The sequence below is a fragment of the Nesoenas mayeri genome (assembly GCF_963082525.1).
Source record: "Nesoenas mayeri genome assembly, chromosome: 2".
NCBI classification, from domain to species: Eukaryota; Metazoa; Chordata; class Aves; order Columbiformes; family Columbidae; genus Nesoenas; species Nesoenas mayeri.
The window spans coordinates 25,991,290-26,011,744 of NC_137543.1; the positions used below are offsets into that span (position 1 = coordinate 25,991,290).

Below are 20,455 nucleotides of genomic sequence, written 5' to 3' on the forward strand. Positions count from 1 at the left end.
TGGCTCCACTAAATAACAGGTGTGCAGCCTAGCAAAAGTTATGAGCATCTGTAATCTTCACATAAATTGTCTGAGCAGCCAAAAGTTCTGTGTGCTGTCTATGTAATTTAACTGATATTTTTCAAGGTTAGGTTTTATTTTCCTGGAGATACAGCAAGGCTAGCCAATCTGAATAGCACAAGAAAACAACCATTTCTGAGCATTCTCTCAAATCTTTTAGGCTTCACTAGGTTATATACTTTTAAGTCAACACAGTTAATTAACACAATCAGAGTGAGTTCGAGTCATAGAGGAAAATCACAATAAATTATATAAAAGGCTAAAGCCAGCATGAGGCAGTTGCTAATTAAAATACAAGACCAGGCTGAAATCCTATTCTGTAACCTCAGCTCTGAGCTGACTCCTACATTAAGTGGAGGTTTCTGTTCTCATGTTCTAGTTGAGATTTAATTGAAAATTAAAGCCTACCCTGAGACTACTCAGGGTAGTTTCTGGCTACTAGGTCTTTTCCATGCAGAATATAATTTTAATATTCAGGCCAGTTTGTAGAGGCCATCCAAGTTATAACAAAAACCCACATTTATGAAATAGCAAAAGTGTGATTTAAAGAGTACTTCAATATACTATGCTTTAACCTCAGTCCAAAAGACCAAAACTCCAACAAAAATCAGCTGCTGGAGTTTGTAAAGAATTTTTATATAGATATAAAATGACTCAATTTTCAGTATTCCAATTCGCTATGAATTAAGATATGAACTCTCAGATCAGTAAGATGAGCAACACTTCAAAAGATTTTTCCAAGACACATCTGCAGCTTTCTATTTCAATTTTGACAATTAAAATTACTTTTTACAGAGGAATCTTACCTTTAGTAAGAAGTTTAGTGTCACTGTTATTGTAAGAACCAAATAAATGTACATTATTTTCAGCAATCTTGACATAAATGTACCCTTTTTCATATTCATCTGCAAAAATATTTTAAGAATGCCATATCATTTGGAGTTCAGTTTAAATAATAACAACCACACTTGGAGCTAGAGAAGAGTCAAGTTACCTGAAGGCATTTAGAGAGCATTAAAACTGCTACAAGGCTCAGTAATGGTGACACCAGTAAGGCTGAATTTTCAAACTGTAAAAGGTACCCCAAGAAGAGAGAAAACAAGTAGATTTTGTATACTTCATGCACCTATTGAAGAAACAAAACACAATAATATAAAATTACAGTGGGTATACATCTTGCTTTTTAGAGCAGTAGATCATTCACTCCATCCCTGTGTTCACCTGGGGATTAAGGGATCTCTACTCCCCACCTCACAAATTTAGCAGGGTGCCACCTGGCTCTGAAAAGTGTTCCACATCAAAATGATCCTGGTCAGCCTCAGTAACTACTACACAATTACTTCACAAGAATACTGTAAAAATGCCAAGTAGTAGTATTTTACCAGGCCTTCCCATTCTGTAGCACCTCACTGTGTTGTAGCATGAAGCACTGACCACAATGCAACAGTATGAAAACATACAATTTCTGTGAAAGAGCTGACTACTGTAAATGTGCTTTCCTTGCCCTCACAGTAACTTCTTAATTTATCCTCTCTCAGGAATACACAAACTGTTACTGATACTTTCTGTTATTTATAAATTTATAAGCACATCTTATAAACCCTGAGAGTTGATTCTTTAGACTTTTACCAAAACATCCATCTTTTTCTCTTATATTTTAAATACCTTGCTTTGAACTAAAATTAATCAAACGTTTCCTACTACTGAGGAACAGAAAAAAAGCAACTGAAAGAAGTGACGAATTAGTATTGCACACAGTTTGAAACGGAAGTTACATCTAATAAAACTACAAGGTACACGTGTACAAAGTAGCATATATACCAATGCAAGAGGCAGAGTTAAAATGCCTTATTGTCGCAACATTTTTAAAAAAGATTTTGCAGAATAAATTCAAATACTTTCTTGCACTGAAAAATAAATTTGCCTTCAGAATCTGTCTAGCCTGTTTATTGGCTAAACCAGCACAGGGTAGGCCATTCAGAGTGAAAATGAGCCCCTTAACTGCACAGAGCAACAGAGCAGTTTTTTGGTCAGTCCCACATTACTCTGAATAGGGAAAGGAAAAGAAGACGCAACTAGGCCAAAAAGGATGCATGACTGAGACATGATATTCTTTCATTCATTCATTCATGATACTCTTTCAGGTCTCCAAGGTCTCAGAAGCTTTATTTAGCTTCTGACTCTTTTGCTACGAAAGCTGTCCCAAACACAGTAATCCAAAAGAGAGTGAGTTTAAAGCTGCGTTATTCTTCAGATGGACGTGACATGCACCTCAGCTGGACCCAAGCTGCAAGACATTCAAGTCATCGCTCAGTCTGCGCCCTTTGGAGCTCCTGCCCACTTATGGCAGGCATCTCTGAGGGTGTATTTAAGTCCCCAACTATCAGTAGGTTGAAGAGTTCCAATACCTTCTCTGTCTGTGCCAGGGCAAAGCTGTCTAGTAGAAAAAGAGAAACAGCCTGGACAAACAGGAGATAATGACTGTATTCCCACATCATCATGAAGGTATATGTTGAAGCACTCACCAAAAGGTAACAAAACTTCTAGAGAAAACAAACAAACAAACAAACGCATTAATTTCATACCTATGCATCTCTGTCACTAAGTAACTGACAGGTCATCAAAATAGAAACTATGGAAATTAATTATTATTTTAGGAAATAATTAAAATACTGACTTCATTCATATTTAAAATGTTCTCAGATGGAACAAAGCAATTACTGAAACCTCCAAAAACATTTAAAGCCAATCAGAAGAAAAGCCAATCAGGGAAAGGAAGTTACCACCATCTTCTGTAAGCAACAGGAAGAGCAACAAATAGTTTATATGGTGAGAAAAATTCTCATCAGTTTATTTTAAAAAGACAGTACACATCTAATTAGAACACTGTTATCTCTGAACCATCATGAGGGCATAACAGGACAGGGCACAAGTTGCTAAGCAAAAAGTGCACAGGCCTAGGTGACATCCAAGTGGCTGTTTTGAGAAAAAAATGGAACACCTACTGTTTTCTGACTAGTAGGGCAATAGTGACAGAGGTAACTACTCTAGAGCACAGTTCTACCAGCAACTCTTTATTAAGAAATTAATTTTGCTTTACCTCAGCAGAACAATTTAGGTTTTTTTTTAAATAGCCTGTGAGAGCTGCTACTTGACATGCAAAATATGGCAAAGCCCAATTTTCCCTTGATGGTATGGAGTAATCAATTCTTGTTGTATCTGTCCTAGAATAAAGTACAGACAAACAAAATTATTAAAAGATTTATGGAAGAAAAATATCAAGGAAAGCCTAAATGTCACTTCTAGTTATCAGTGTCGCCTTGCAAGGAAACTATTCCTCTATTATGTGTAAAGTAACAGTGAGACAATTTTGCTGCTGATACAAGTAATAAATTTAATATCAGCACAGAAGGTCCAATCTTTACTCATTTATTCAGCAGGTCTGCTTACTAGGTGACATTTATAGGAGTGAAGCCAAACAGCATCCGCCTCCAACCTTTTCTGACCCACTACAACAACACTGGACACATCACATGCTGCTTCTGCCAACCTGCACTGACAACGGAGCCTTCTTTGGCTGAGAGCAGCACTACATGGTCTCACAGGCAGGGGAACACTGCCATAAGAACAGCTTTCTACATTACAATGAAAATCAGCTCACAGGTGTGAGAAGAAACTCCTTCCAGTTCTCATACAATATGTTTTAAATAAGTGATTTAGGCAGTCGAGCACAACATACTTAGAATCCAAAGTAGTGCTCTCTCATAGCAGCAGCACCAGCAGATACTCTGTCTACAGGGAAAATTCTGCCCAGCAAAACAAGAGATTAAAGATGGATGGGAAGCATGGGCCAAAACAGCAGCAGGGTCTTCTCATGGAATGACTTGACAGTATCTGCACAGTTAGAGCTGTAGGAGAAAGTTTTAAAAAGTGCTAAAGTGACTTAGAAGCACAAGTCACACTTTCAAATGTGATCAAAGGCATAAGTTTCAGAAGTGCATAGTCTTCTTTGTGTCTACTATGCTTTTAAAAAACGAACCACAAGCTCCTTTATAATTTAGATATTTGAAAGCATCACCTTTCATTTTTACCTCTAAAGCCTCTTACAGAGGCGTATTTGGAGCTTTTTAACTACTGGACCTTTCAATTTGTTAACATTGTTTAATCTTTGCTGTTGAAAAGAAATACAGATTCATTCACTATTTTTCCTACTTTTCACTGTCCACACCAGCTTGATGAACAGTATTTTTAGCTACTAATCACAGATTCTGTCACAGCGACTTCACACTCCTAAAAGGCGCTTCCCAACAGCTCAGCTTTAAAGGTACATCTCTAACATTTTGCTTCTCCACAGTTCTTTTCTTTCAAGTGCTCTCAAGTTCATAGAAAGCCCCAAGAGCTACTTGGTGACAAACTAGGAACCTGAACACAAATTCTCATTGCCCAAAGGAGGGTCCCTATTATTCCGGTGTTTCATAAAGGGAAGGGACATTTTCTTGCAAGTGAAATGTTTTTAAATAAATAAAAAATATTTAGATGGGAATCATTGAAGATTCCATTTTGCACAAAAACCCACCACAAAAAGCAGATTAAAAAAATTATCAAAGACTCTTTACAAGAAAAATGGACATGGTCATTTCCTTCTAAGCGACAGAACAACCATCACAATATTCACAGTTGACCACAGACAGCAATTCTGTTTTACAGCAACTTCAGAACTTTGTTTTCATTCTCCACCAGCACAAAACTAAAACCTTCTGAGGAATGTTTTTGCAAAATAGAATGGTGTGAAAATACTCTTATATTCACACACATACATAAAATCAGTTCAACTGGCAGCTGGGCTGGTTTGGACAACAGGAGGCCTTTCCATTAATAAAAGCATCCTGAGAATCAGTGCATCTCTGGGAAATGTTTTGTATTTGGCATAAGAGCTTACCCTCACAATGAGAACACGAAGTTTAACAGAAAGCATTTCAATCCGCTCTAATATTTTAAAATGCCTTATTGACAAACTAGATGGTAAAAAGATGGTTTTCTTACCTGTTAATAATGAACCATGCTACAGTCAGCATTCCTGCCAGCCAAGTCCCACTCATAACCCAACTGGTTACAAACAATGCAGTCACATAAATTCCCTGCAGTCCAAAAACTATACCAATGTAGAAATACACTGGTTCAATAACTTCCTGAAATTACAAATAAAAACGAAGAGACATAGCGGCAACCGAGCTGAAGCTGGAGATTATTACTATTTACTATTTGCATCCTGCTAACAGTGTGCTAGGTGCTTTGCAAACAGGTAAGAGACAGCCCCTGTTATAGAAAAGTATTGAGCATGCTTTTATTTTGAGCTCAGGGAGAACAAAGCAGTGTGAGTTAAGAGCACAGTTCAGGACTCAGCTTGCTAGTGCCATGATTTTTGTATTTGCTTTAGCACGAACATTGTATGTGTCAGATTTAATAGATCTATACTATAGTGAGATACAAAGTTCACAGGACTACTGGAAGAAGCTATGTAGAGAAGGAACTTGGAAAAGTAAAGATGTGGCAAAAAATGGTTCCAAACACACAGAAGCATACAGAGAATAAATAAATAGTAAATTAAAAAAAAAGAAAGATAAATGAGAGAGGACACAAGTATGCAGCATAAGCATAATAAAGCCTGAGTGGAGCTGAAACAGACAAAAGGTTTATGTACAAAAGTGTTTTGCCCATTTATCTATATGGGAATGAGTAGAGACAGCTAGTACTACAACAGACTTCTGTACTCCAAAGGAGCTAACTTCCCTGTGTTTAACAAATAGCACAGACACTCTCCACATTTCTAAGCCCTTTGTAGAAATAAAGAATAACAGATAGAAAAGTTTAGTGCATATAAACCCCCAAAATCCTACACCAGAGACTGCTCAGAATTGAGAAGAACCCAGACCTGGTGAGAGCCTTAGCTGAATTCAGTCAACAAAAATTGCATGTATTTATTGTATACAGCACAGGAAGTCTCATACGTACACTCACATACACAACCATAACCAAAGCACAGAAAGTAGGAGAAATGCACATACTTCGCTACCAGACGCTTGATATAAAACACTGGCAATCAACTCAGGGTACAAAGTCATTTGCTGGACTGCATTTATTGTCTTCAGTGATATTGTCTTATTGTTGTGTGTCAACTCATAAACACCTATAGATTAAAAAAAAAAAAAAATAAAAATCCTGGAATCACTTACTGTTGCTGTTCTTAAATGACGTGAAAGTGTATTCAAAGGTAGGGAGATTTGGTCATTAAAGCTACTGACTGATTCTTCATTCCTAATTTGAAAGGAAGGAGAAATTTCTGTGCCAGATGCCATTCCATCCTACTGATTTAGCAACAAAGTTATTACCATTTTTTGATCTCGTCTATAAAAAGAAGGCCCAAAACTAACCAGCTGAAGCAGTGTCTTTTCAGTAACATACTGATGCTGCCCTGGAACCAGCTACCTACAGATGACCTTCACAGGAGGTTCTTAAGAAATGAGACAAAGGTCTAACAGGATGAGCAGGGTGTATTAAACCTGTCTCCACAAAGAGGTCAGATGTGATGGCCTCGTCACCCTTTTCAGCCTTGTGTTTCTGAGACTTCTAAGAATTACTCAACACAATACGCCTTTGTATGGGATTGAGATGAAACTGAAGCTGGCATATTTGAAGGATACATCTTTCTGAAATGTAGTTAAAGACTTGCTGTTACTTAAGACAATAAAGAGGAAAAATAATCCAAATTAGAGAGGGGAGGAAAAAAAAGAACAAAAATTCCAACAACAATGGAACAGCCAAACAAGATAACCATTTCCAGCTCTGAGCATATCTTGGTGTGTGGTCTGCAGCTGGTTCTCTGCAGGCTAAACCAAGTCTTGAAGGACTTACAACTGGGTTCAGCACAGCTATGATACACCTTTGAAAACTGGGTGCCCTCATCATACCTAACAGACACAAGTCTACCTGTTTGCAGAGGCGGCATACCTGAATGTGGCAGTCCACCTATCCACAGCACAGGTAATCTCCCCAGAGATAATGAGGAACTAACTTTACTAAAGACCTATTATATGTTGCTGACAAGCTACACATCAGCTGCAAAACTCCTCAACCAATAAAACTACACCTACAAAGTTTAACTGGCTTCGGATGAGGTTTCATGAGGTGACTGATGTAATTCAATGACTGCTGCAAGACAGGGCTGTTCACCCCATCTTCTCTCCTGGACTTCTTGTGTTTTCCCCATGCCAGCCCAGGTGTCCTTCTGAACTCACTACACCAGCACAAAGGTGTTCTGTCTTCTTTTCATTGCTTTACTTTTCTGCTGGTCCAGGGACCCAGGGTCAATGAGCTCCAGAGGCAGGATAAAGAGCCAGCCCACAAAGGGAGGACAGACCACTGCCACCTCGTTTGTTCTCCTTCCTTTTGGTTTCTGTCCCCATCACTCAGTGCTCATAAACACCTATTCATCACAGCTAACAGGAGTAAAAACCTTTGGCAAGGGTGGGATCAAGATCAGCTCTTGACAGAAACTGTTCCATCTTCTGACAGAGGATGAAAAACAGCAACTTCCATCCCCCATTCCCAAATTAAACATCAATTACGCTTACATGAGAGAAAATCTACTATGTAGCAGAGGAAAATCCTACGATAGCTTCCATATGGGGCAATATGAGAGCAATATTAATCCTATTCCAGAGTATGGATCAAAGGCAACCCGCTGGAATAGAGGATAATTACATATTGTTTTTCAAAAGGCACTGAAAAGTTAGGACAGCGTGCAGTTTTTAATTAATCTGACTGATATACCTACATAAGAGTATAAAATCAGTCTCTCTGGTCTGCAGGAGTTTTTTACTGTCTCCAAATGGAATAGGATTTTTCAAGGTTAATAGAATAAATGGGTTTTGTACCTCTTTCAAAGGAAGGAGCCTTTAGCAGTTCTTTATAGAATGAGTAATAAATGGCGCTGTCACCCTGAAATGTAATTTCTCGTTCAAGTTCCTAGGGGGGGGGGAAAAAAAATATATATATATTCACCTCCTGCAATACTTTTTCACATAGACTATATATTTCAGATAGACTGCTTTTGTAATACAGCACACAGTTATGACTCCACTGTACATCTTCAAAGTATTCCACAAAACATTAATTGTCACCTCTGTCAGGTATGTAATACTCCATATAACTTAGCAAACATGCTCAGAATTCAGCACAAGCTCCACAGGATTCTTTCATATTCATAAACATGAATTTCATTCAGCTTTCCATACTTCACTAAACAATACAATTCTTAAAAAACAAAGAACATCCATACATTGCTGTTGTTTAACTTATGCAACCCCAGTATGCTTCAGTTTTTTCTCCAGATTTTAGAAAAATCTTTCAATGACAAAGGATGACATGGAGAAACATACAAGGCCTAACAAGATTACTGTCAGTAGGAATTACACTAAAAAAAAAAAAAAAAAAGAGACTATATCAAAGACAGAGGCCTGAGTAGAATGTCATGGGATTCCACAAGCAAGTAGTTCCAACCTGACATGGATCAGCTTTGATTTCAAGGACACAATTCAGCTTTTGTTTCAGTAGTTTAGTCTTTTTCTTTACCTGCCTGCTGGAAAACCAGAATTTCCGTTCATGATATGTTGAGAGGTACACAGCATACATCATTCCACTAGTGACTGCTGCAACACAGCCAAAGAAAAGTTTCGCAAAACGCTGAATTAAGATATCTGAAAAGGAACAGTGAAAAAGCTAAAATAGTCCAGAGGGCTTAGAAACAAACAGTATGCCTTAAATATGACTCACTTCTGAACAGCAAATAAGTTTACTGGCATCAGAATTATCACACCGTCATCAGTACACACACATCAAGAATTGTTTTGGTGTTCCTGTCCTGCAGTTTCCTTTCCCAGATTTTACCACTGCTTTGTAGGACTCTCAGATAAAATACACACTGTACTGCAAATTTCTCTCCATTCTAGTAAGCTTCATTTTCAAATGAATTCCAAGAAGGAAACGTGTCTTCCAAATAAACAGAGCAAACTCTAGATTTTAGCCAAAACACCACAAACTTCTTAAAGACATTAACAGAAAGAAGTGGCAATGTCACATCTAACACCAACACTGAGACATTCTATCCTCCATTCTGTTTTCAAATATAAGGAACTAATCTCAATTTTACAAAACTCTTTCAATCGGTGTCTACTTCACCTGTAGCTTTCTCAAGTTAGCATGCACTTTCAGCATAAAAGGTTTTGGTAGCATAGTGAGCACTTGCCTAAAATTACATCTGGTTTTAGTTTTGTTTCTTGAAAAGCTGTAAGGATTTTCAGCTTCTCAACTGAAAGATCATTCCAGGCACAATTAAAATATATATTTGAACTCAAATAGTAACAACACTAAGATTCTTAACCCCTTTGCCTCTTCCCCTTCCCCTCCACCCCAACCTGAAACAATTCAGGACTACCATTTTAATCTGCAATACACAAAATGTCATTATCAAAGAATTGTAATGTACGTGCCTGTTTTTTCTTGAAATATTCAGAGACCTAATTCAAAATAAATCTGTTGCAAATTACTGCGCTACAAATATCTTCCCATAAAATGTAAAAAAAATAATGAAAAAATATCATAGGTTGGCTAAAATTCTGTAGCTTACATTTTGGCGATCTTCCCAGCTTTGAGTTTTCTTTGTTTCTCTCCTCTGGAGCCATTTTGTCAGATTCTGTGCAGTTTTGATTCTTTCTCTGTCGCAGGTCTGCTGCCCCTGAAGACATTTTTTTTTAAGTTACTGCAACACAATACCTAAAATTGCACTCTGAGAAATCCACACAGCAGCAGCAAACAACCAGTTATTGCTACTGTATCAACCCCACAGCAAATATATTTGACAAAAAGACTCAATTAAAGTCGTATGCATAACTAAAATAACAATGTAGAAATCAACTCCTTAGAAAATCCAATAGATTTTTTCTTGACACCATAATCTGGGATTACCCAGAACCCAAACTAGGAGCTGATTTATTCCACGGTGAATGTATTGCACAAATGAAGTAAAGCAGTAGTTTAGCTGATACCGACACTGTGAGAAACTGGTGCCAATTTCATTCAACTCTCATCCTGGTTTTACATTGCTATAGTACAGTAGTGTACTAGGCACATTATTTTTAATTAAGCTGCCTGTTATCCATATGGTGAAAGCTTTTATAAAGTAAATATAATGTCACTTTTTTCTTCCTGCCAGCTGTACTGGAACTTGCAGATTTATTAATTTTTAATCGAAAATATAATTAAAAAGCCCATTCTGCTAGGCCACATAGATTGCTCCAGTGCTTCTTTGGTTTCTGTTAAGTTTTCTGTAACAAACAACAGCAGTTCTAAGCCCTGGTCCATTTATTTTACAGCCAGAAAGGCAGCCAGGCTAGTTCAGAGTGCAAGTCTCCATACAAAAAGACTCATTGCAAAAACTCTGTTATGATTACTATATTAAAGATGACATCCCACAACATCTATGTCATTTTAGAAGTGTGATGAAAAGGTACAACTGTAACTCACACTCCAGAAATTTTAGCTCTCTGATTTGAACTGCTACACAACATGGTTTGAAATTTTGTAGCCACTGATTTCTTCAGCTCTTTCATAAAGCCATTGAACTTCAAACTTGAAGTGTCAATCTTCACATCCCACAAAGCAGCTTTTAATTACTCTGGTTGTACATTACTTCAAGCCTAAATCAGTCTACTTTTAACTTGCCACTATTAGATTTAAAAGTTAGAAACTAGAGATAGTTAAATAAATAAAAGTGGTGTATGCCTGTATCAGGACACCTGTATTTGTGTTTTAATAGGATTTTCAAACCAATTTATAAATTATTCTGAGCAAACCAGGATCTCAATCATAACACTTTTCATGGGATGAACAGAAAACATCTACCTTGTTAAAGGAGACAAGAATCGGAAAGATATTAAAAAAAGAAGGTTTAAGGTGTTCAGTACCACCTTTATCATTATGTCAATCCATGAAATATACGTCAGTATCTCTTTATGTCATGTATATGAAGTTAATCAGCAACACAAACACCAAGTGCACTGCAATTTAAAATCATTTGTACCACACAAAATAAAATGGAGGGATAAAATAATCTAGATCACCAGAATAGGCAGGTATGTGCTTGGAAAGACAACTGTCTGCCCTTGTCATTCTAGTTATGACCAAAGCAACAGCAGTGAGAACCCTGAAGGAAAAGGCATTTATTTCATTTTTCTGCCAGACAAGTGAGCCACAGTAGAAGTTTAACACACTTATAAAGTCTAGAATTAGCAGCAGTAATAGAAAACTCCCAAAGAAGGAACAATTTAAAATTCTAATTGTGAAACAACTATGTCTCAGTCAGCAAATGATCTTCACCTTGGTTTTGAAGACTGCTCGACAGATTCCTCCCCTCAAAGCAATAACAAAGAAAGATCCAAGTATGCTAACTCTGTTTCATTTGCAGCTCCCTCAATCAAGAAAAATGCTGTTTCTACCTTGGTGAATCCTTTATTTCGGGTGAAATGAAAGTCAAACAAGGTGACAACTAAAAATAATCTACGATTTTGAACTAATGACACAGCCTCTAGTACCTCTCTATTCAGCACACAATTTTTCATCTGAGATTGCTTTCTAGCTTACTTTAAGGTCCTGGTGCATTTTTTTCAACTCTTGTTCAGACAACATGCATTCCACTTATTTTTGTGTACCTGTTGCAGAAAAGCGTAACTCACCACTTCTGTGTGCCACTATATTAATCCATTTTTCCCCTGCAAATTGAGCACTGTCTGCAATTCTTGTTCCCTCATATAAAGAAGGATAAGACAGAGCTGGGAAATATCCATAGAAGGGCCATGAGGATGACCAAAGGTGTGCAATGGTTCCCATATAAGGAACAAAGAAGCAAGTTGAGGATGCCTCAGTCTGGAAAAGAGGATTACCAACAGGAACATGCCAGAGGTCTACAAGCTGGTGAAGTCTATAGACAGGCTGGACAGAGAGCAGTGATTCACCTTCTTTTCTACAACTGGAACAAGAAGTTATCAAACAGACCCAGTGAGTCAGGCTAAAAGGAATGGTTCATCACATGTCACCTTCATGTAGACCACTCCTACTCAAAGAATGTTCTGTAAACAAAGTGTTTACATAGAATCAAGAGAAGATGGACACATTTGTGGAGGTCAACTAAGCAAAGACTATTAAATACACAGAAACCATGTCCAGCTCAGAACAGCCGAGAACGGTTGGGAGGCTGGAATATGCCATGGGACAGTAATGGATGTGTTTGTGTTCTTCAGAGAAGTGCTCTTGCGTTTCTGTGGGTGCCCACTTACAGATATGATTCTGCTAATTTCCCTGAGAGAACTACATGCCATCTCCTAGTCCCTACAAAGGGGATTTAGCACAAAAGAGACCTGGAGAGGAATAATTGTGTGTGAGAGGCTAAATGTGAGAGAGGAGACAGACTAAAACATACAAACTAGGAAAAGAAGGGATGCCAAAGAAAAAGGCCCGGGGGCGCTGAGCACAGGGGCGATGCCGGGCGAGGGAAGGGAAACACCCCAACTTTCTGGGTTCCTACCCGCCCAGTCTCCTCCCGCTCGGTGCTGCAAGCGACGGGCTGCCCGGGGCGGGGAAGCGGCCTCGTCAAGGGGCCCGAGGGGCCGCCGAGGAGGGGTCGGTCAGGACCGAGCCTGCTCCGCCACCAGCCGCAGCAGCGGCGGGACCAGCGCCGTGTCCTGCCGCGGGGGCTTTACCTTCGCACCTGCGGTACTGTCCCGGCGCGGAACGGACAGAAACTCGCCAGCCGCAGCCGCACTGCCGACCTGCGCCAGGGGAAGCGGCCCCAGCCCGGCAGGGCAGGCGTCGGCCGGGCCACAGCGACCTCCCTGCCCGCCCCCCGGCTCCGCGGCCTGAGGCGGCGGCGGCCCGGCCGAGGCGGCCGTTGGGCGCGCGCCCCCTCACACAGTCGCGCCGGGCGCGGGACGGGGCAGCCGCGGCGGAGGGGGATCAGGGTGACACATGCGCCGCCGCCCCCTCACCTTCCTCCATCGCCAGCCTGCGGCCGCTGCCCGCCGCCGTGCCCCCCCGCCGCTCTCTCCGCGGCGACACCGCCCTGCCCGCGCTCCTGCCGCCGCCCGCCTCTCGTCGGCCCCGGGGGCGGGAGCGCTCTCGCATAACACGGCGAGCGGAGCGCAGCGGCCCCTCACTTCCTGCCGCCCCGTTGTTGTTCCCGCCGTCGGGCGCCTTCTCCGGCGGAACTGTGACGGCAGAGCGAGCAGGGGAGGCCGGAGCGCAGCCGGCGCGTACCGAGGCACAGCCGGCCGGCCGCGCTTCCGGCGGGGCGGAGAGGAGAGGGGAGGGGAGGGGAGGGCCCTGCACCCGGCAGGGAGGGCTGGGGAGGGCCTACAACCCTTGCTCGAACTTGCTGTGCAGAGAGACGGTCAAGACAGGTGGTGCAGGACCCAGCCCAGGAGGAAGGGTGCTCATGAGTCAACAACGTTCCCTTGTGGCCAAGAAGGCCAACGGTACCTGTGGTGCATTAGGAAGATTGCGACCAGCAGGTTGAGGGAGGATTTCCTCCTCTACTCTGCCCTGGCGAAACCGCATCTGGAGTACTGTGTCCGTTTCTGGGCTTCCCATTTTCAGAAGGACAAGGAATTACTGGAGGGAGTCCAGCAAAGGGCTATGAAGATGATCAAGGGTCTGGAACATCTTTCTTATGAGGAAAACTGAGATACTTGGGTCTGTTCAGCCTGGAGAAGAGAAGGCTGAGAGGGGATTTCATCAATGTTTATAAATATCTCAAGGGTGGGTGTCAAGAGGATGGGATCAGACTCAATTTCAGTGGTGCCCAACGATAGGATGAGGGGCAACGGGCACAGACTGAAGCATAGAAGGTTCCATCTGAATATGAGGAGAAACTTCTTTACTTTGAGGGTGACAGAGCACTGGAACCGGCTGCCCAGAGAGGTTGTGGAGTCTCCTTCTCTGGAGACATTCAAAACCCACCTGGGCACATTTCTGTGCGATCTGCTCTGGGTGAAGCTGCTTTAGCAGGTGGGTTGGACTAGATGATCTCCAGAGGTCTCTTCCAACCCCAACCATTCTGTGATTCTGTGAAAGCATTGGGGGAGCTTTCAGAGTAGTTTGTGGGAATCGCCCCTTGGGGACTGCATGTCTTTTGACAAGTCTTCTGACATGCAGTTGGGGCAATGGCTGATGAACTGATTTGGTTACTTGTCTAGCAGCTGAAAGAAAGAACTAAACTCATTTGTGTGTCCTATTGTAGCATAAAATTAGATTTATAAGTTTCCTGGACTTTTAAATAAAATCTAAAGTACTTCCGTAATTGTTGATTTATTGGATAGTTAAAAGAGTTTGCTTATGTTTTTAATGATCCATAAATTATCCATTGCATTTTCAATGTAACTGGTTTTGATCTAGTTTATTTTTTACATAACTCAATTCTCTTGTAAGTTACCAGAATAAGCACAAATAATCATTGCAATCAAAACAGCAATAATAATTTTAAATATTTGTACTCAGACCATCAATACATGGACAGGAATAAAACAAATGACTGCTCAGCTATGCTCTAAATTTTGTTTTTCTGAAGCCTTCTTTGTACCTGCTGTTTCATAGTGTGCCTTGTTATATTTCTTGTGCAACTCCAGTTTTCTACTGATGCTCCAGTGTGTGGATCATTCCACACCTTGAATTCTGCAGAACTATAAATGCACATCAAGTTATTTACAGGCGCAGCTGTACTGGTAACAGAAGAGAAAAACCTAGCCTGCTCACTTGGTTTTCATTTTTTTTCCAAGGTCTTCCATGGAAAAATTGCACATTTGAAGGTGGGAGAACCAAAAATAATCTTTTGTGCAAGTTTCTTCCAGAATAAATATACTGAAATAATTTTTAGAGCAATGTAGAAAGTGTTATTATTGCTGCACCTCAATCTTCAAAAATGCTTTCTGTAACTAATACTGTATGAAAGTTATTTCATTTGGCAGCTTATAATGTGCCCTAAACATTCTGCTGAAATACATTACAATTAATAAATACAGGGATGTTGTGTTCCTTTTCCAAGCTTTCTCTGTACAAACATGAATCATGTATCTGCATAATGGCATTTGTTCTCTGTTTACATATTATTTCTAAGCCCTACAGACATAACTTTCCTTTTTGTTTACAAGTCTGTGATATTGATGCTTTCTAGTTTAACAATCTTTTTTTCTCTCTTTTAGAGAAGTGAGAAGGGAAACAGACACAGATGTACCTTAGTGCAAAGCATTAATACTGGGCATATTTGTCATTACTCAAAAGTAAAGTTGATGTACTTGTTTATTTTGTAAACAAACCAAGTTATATTTTTTTGTATGTTAAAAATGCCATATCTAAAAAATTATGTAAAATTTAGTTTCAGTTTTCAGGTAATGACTGCAGATATTTCACCCATTGTCCCAATTTCAGCCTGTTTTGGTGTTGATTTTCTGGCTTCTGACTTGTGGTTTTGGTTTATCAGCATCCCAAGGTTTTGCTTATTTTAATTATTTCAAATCCTTCCCTCCCCAAAGCTGTGTATTTTCTTCTATGATGTAAAAAACTGTCTACATAAGTGTTTGTGAGACTAAAATTTTGCACTGTGTTCTCCCACTTAATCTGGAGGAAAACAAGAAAATACGTGAGGAGGGAGATGGGGGTGACGACAATATGGAAGCGTAACTTAAAAGTAGACTTAAGAAGTAAAAAAATTAAGCTATACAAACCAAATAGAACCTTTGGGATTTTTCCATCCATTCAATTCTCTTCCTACTTTATATCAGCACAGCTTTGAGTGCTTTTGATCACTTCAGCTCTTGCCTGCCTTGCCCAGGATATAAGCAAGTTAGGTTCCATTGTCGCCAGCGTCATTGTAAAACTCAATTAATATCAATTAAATCAGTGAATGTTAGGGATTGAAAGGGACCTCAAAAAGACCATCTAGTCCAACCCCCCTGCCGGAGCAGGAACGCCTAGATGAGGCTACACAGGAATGTGTCCGGGCGGGTTTTGAATGTCTGCAGAGTAGGAGACTCCACAGCCTCCCTGGGCAGCCTGTTCCAATGTTCTGTCACCCTCACCGTGAAGAAGTTTCTTCTCATATTTAAGTGGAACCTCTTGTGTTCCAGTTTGAACCCATTACCCTTTGTCCTACCATTGGTTGTCACTGAGAAGAGCCTGGCTCCATCCTCGTGACACTCACCCTTTATATTTTTATAAATATTAATAAGGACACCCCTCAGTCTCCTCCAAGCTAAAGAGACCCAGCTCCCTCAGCCTTTCCTCATAAGGGAGATGCTCCACTCCCTTAATCATCTTTGTTGCCCTGCGCTGGACCCTCTCCAGCAGTTCCCTGTCCTTCTTGAACTGAGGGGCCCAGAACTGGACACAATATTCCAGATGTGGTCTCCCAGGGCAGAGTAGAGGAGAAGGAGAACCTCTCTTGACCTACCAACCACCCCCCTTCTAATACACCCCACAATGCCATTGGCCTTCCTGAACACAAGGGCACAGTGCTGGTTCATGGTCATCATGCTGTCCACCAGGACCCCCAGGTCCTTTTGCCCTACGCTGCTCTCCAATAGGTCATTCCCCAACTTATACTGGAACTTGGGGTTGTTCCTGCCCAGATGCAAGACTCTACACTTGCCCCTGTTGTATTTCATTAATTTTTTCCCCAGCCAACTCTCCAGCCTGTCCAGGTCTCACTGGATGGCAGCACAGCCTTCTGGCGTGTCAGCCACTCCTCCCAGCTTGGTGTCATCAGCAAACTTGCTGATAGTACACTTCTATTCCCTCATCCAAATCATTGATGAATATATTGAGTAATACCGGCCCCAGTACTGACCCTTGAGGCACTCCACTAGATACAGACCTCCAACTAGACTCCGCCCCATTGACCACGACTCTCTGGCTTCTTTCCTTCAGCCAGTTCACAGTCCACCTCACTACCTGATCATCCAGACCGCACTCCCTCAGCTTAGCAGCAAGGATCCTGTGGGAGACTGTGTCAAATGCCTTACTGAAGTCAAGGTAGGCCACATCCACCGTTCTGCCATCATCTATCCACCTTGTTATGTCCTCATAAAAGGTGATGAGGTTGGTCAAACACGACGTGAAGCCATGTTGACTGCCCCTAATGACCCTCTTATCCTTGATATGCTTTGAGATGGCACCAAGAATAAGTTGTTCTATCACTTTCCCAGGGATGGAGGTGAGGCTGATCGGTCTATAGTTACCTAGGTCCTCCTTCTTGCCCTTTTTGAAGACTGGAGTGACATTTGCTTTCCTCCAGTCCTCGGGCACCTCTCCCATTTCCCAAGACTTGGCAAAGATGATGGAGAGCGGTCCAGCAATGACCTCAGCCAGCTCCCTCAGCACCCGTGGGTGCATCCCATCTGGACCCATTGATTTATGGATGTCCAGATTGCCTAATTGCTCCCTAACCCAGTTCTCGTTAACCGAGGCAAACTCCTCCATTGTCCCGACTTCCAAATCAGTGAAGATGATTTAGATTTGTGCAACGAAACTGAACTGGGGACATGGAAACATGCTTTAGCTCTCTTCTCTCTTTGCTTCTATCTGCTGGCAGTAAATCTATGTTTTGATTCCTGCTATGTCCTTTGTAATACTTTTTTATGCTTTTTAGCAACTTTCCCCCGAAATGGAAGACACGACTGATGTGATTTACCACAACCACCTTCCTCTTCTCTTTTGCCTTCTACTCTGCCTCATGTATTTACCACGTCTTCAATGATGCATTTTCCAATGATGTCATTGAAGCAGCATGAGATCTTGCATGTTCACTTTCTTTAGTTCTTCCTGTCACTCCTGATGCTTGCCTGTAATCTAGAACTAACTCATGTATCAACATGTGTTTAGATTTGTGTGATACTGTACAGCCTCTCATCCTGTCCTCTTTTGCTTTTGCTTCCCTCTAACACTCCATCCCTTTTCTGTACCACCTTAATAACTCCTCACCCTTCTTTGTGTTTTTGTACTCCAAAACTGCATTGATCCTTATCACAGTTGCCTTTATCTGACCTGTAATTTTCTGTACTTGTTTCTTGCTTTTCATCTTTCTTCATAAGACCAAGTCACGTCAGCTGGCTAACTGCTGTATTGCTCCTCTAGCTTGAGTGCCTGTGGAGTATTATATCATTAATGAAGTCATGGTAACAAGACTACAGGAGAAAAAGATATATATTTATTTGTTTGTGTATTTAAACACACATACACCCTTAGTAATGTAACTTGTTTCTGTACCGTTTTCTTCTTTCCACTCATGCTCTAGTTCTTGTTTGTGCTGTAGACAAGGTTCCCCAGGGCAGGAGCGTGACCCTTGTGTTTGTAAAACATGCAGTGTATTATGTGCTGGGCCAAAAATAGCTGTAAGGGAGTGTAACTGGCCGATAGCAGCCTTGCCCTCTGCTTGGCCTCTGCTCTGCAAGGGGGCCCCATGCTCTGCCATTGCCTCTGTTCTTTCCTGCGCTCCTTTTTCCTCCCTGAGCTGCCTCTTTGACTTTCATCCAAGGATAAAGCCCTTTGAGGTGGATGACTCACTGCTCAGCACTTCCTTTGACTCACGCTTTGCCACCCAGGACATTGGTCAGCTCTTACTAAACTACAATTTGGTTTTTTTATTGCTTATGACGATATCCCTTGCAGCTCATGTCTCTGATTTCACTATCACTTCTGCTGGGGCAGAGCTACGCATGTTTTTCTCTGGTTGGTCAAAGCTGTATTTTTCCCTTTCTCCCTCCCCTTGGGTTTGATAGTCTTTGCTTTTTAACCATCCCCTGCAGGTTTTGGAGCCTGGAGGCTTTCTTGTCTCCAAAGCCTGGCTGTTGGGACTGCATTTCTAAGGAAGAAGGTACTGCCCACTGCCTCAGGCTGCCCTGCCAACACAGAAAGGCAGCCTGGTCCCTTGCCTCCCCGTGCAGCATCCTCGCCATTAATCAGCTGCTTGGCCATGAGCAGCGCAGCCTCCCCAGCTCCCAGCGCCATCCCCAGTGACACTTGTGCGATGACGATGCAGTTGGTGGCGTGGCACAGGTGTTGACGATGAGGGCTTAGCAAACTCTTCAGCTGGCGCAAAACAAGTGCCAGAATACAGGTCACTTCCCAGGCAGTGTGTTGTCCCCACGGGGCAGGGCCAGCGTGACTGGAAGTCTCTGAAGCCCCGCCCCTGGCACTGACATCAGCAGGAATGACTGATCACATCCAGGAAATGCCTCTTAGAATATCATGCTTGGTTTTTTTTTCACAAGTACATTTTCACAAATACGTAAGGTTTTTTTTTTTTTTGAGAAGTGGTGCAGTGCTGCCATTAATGTATCTGTGCCTCAGTGTCCTACTAAATACACTAGTTGGGCACATCTCCCTGTCCCAACAGAGCAACTCCCACTCTTAGCCCCAAGCTCTTGTCCGGTCATGTTACTGCTGGCAGAAGGAAGGGCAATATTTGCTTTTGTTAGGTTTTTAACTTTAAGCAGAAAGGAGTTTGGCATGATGCTTTAAGAAATGAAGCAGAAATACAGGCTGAGTGGAGAATGGATTTAGAGCAGCCTTGGAGAGAAGGACTTGGGGGTATTGGTTGCTGAGAAGCTCAACATGACCCAGCAATGTATGCTTGCAGCCCAGAAAACCAACTGTATCCTGGGCTGCATCAAAAGAAGCGTGATCAACAGGTCAAGGGAGGTGATTTGGCTCTCAGGAGACCCCACCCGGAGTGCTGAGTCCAGTTCTGGGACGCCCAACATGAAAGAGGCATGGACCTCTTGGAGCGAGTCCAGAGGAGGACCATTAAAATGATCAGAGGGCTGGAGCACCTCTCCTGTGAAAACAGGTTGAGAGAGTTGGGGTTGTTCAGCCTGGAGAAGTCTCCAGAGAGACCTTCTAGCAGCCTTTCAGTACCAAAAGAAGGCCTAGAAGAAAGCTGGAGACTTTTGACAAAGGTGTGTAGTGATAGGACAAAGCGTAATGGCTTGTAACTAAAAGAAGGTACATTTAGATTAGATACAAGGAAGAAATTCTTCACCATGTGGGTGGTGAGACACTGGAACAGGCTGCCCAGATAAGCTGTGAATGCCCCATCCCTGGAAGTGTTCAGGCCAGGCTGGATGGGGCTTTGAGCCACCTGGTCTAGTGGAAGGTGTCCCTGCCCATGGCAGGGATATTGCCATACTTTCACTTAATTCCCAAAACTGACAATCCCCAAGCCTCGAGTTGTCTGAATTAAACTGCTGCATATTAAATTACTACTTTTACTGGCACCTACATCAGTCCATATAAT

The 20,455-nt window shown here is 41.7% G+C and overlaps 1 protein-coding gene across 1 annotated transcript in view; it reads right to left on the reverse strand.

Annotated features, from left to right (window-relative positions):
- Positions 1 to 13,293, reverse strand: part of DPY19L4 (dpy-19 like 4) — a gene marked incomplete at both ends in the record, with an annotated part of 28,907 nt that extends 15,614 nt beyond the window's left edge. The window contains 10 exons of the mRNA XM_080340075.1: positions 867 to 965; positions 1,055 to 1,186; positions 2,469 to 2,603; positions 3,161 to 3,284; positions 5,104 to 5,249; positions 6,126 to 6,247; positions 7,995 to 8,085; positions 8,692 to 8,816; positions 9,746 to 9,853; positions 13,158 to 13,293. Of these exons, the coding sequence (XP_080196201.1) occupies positions 867 to 965; positions 1,055 to 1,186; positions 2,469 to 2,603; positions 3,161 to 3,284; positions 5,104 to 5,249; positions 6,126 to 6,247; positions 7,995 to 8,085; positions 8,692 to 8,816; positions 9,746 to 9,853; positions 13,158 to 13,293 (1,218 nt within the window). The remainder of the gene's footprint in view (positions 1 to 866; positions 966 to 1,054; positions 1,187 to 2,468; positions 2,604 to 3,160; positions 3,285 to 5,103; positions 5,250 to 6,125; positions 6,248 to 7,994; positions 8,086 to 8,691; positions 8,817 to 9,745; positions 9,854 to 13,157) is intronic.
- Between the last annotated feature and the right edge of the window lie 7,162 nt (positions 13,294 to 20,455).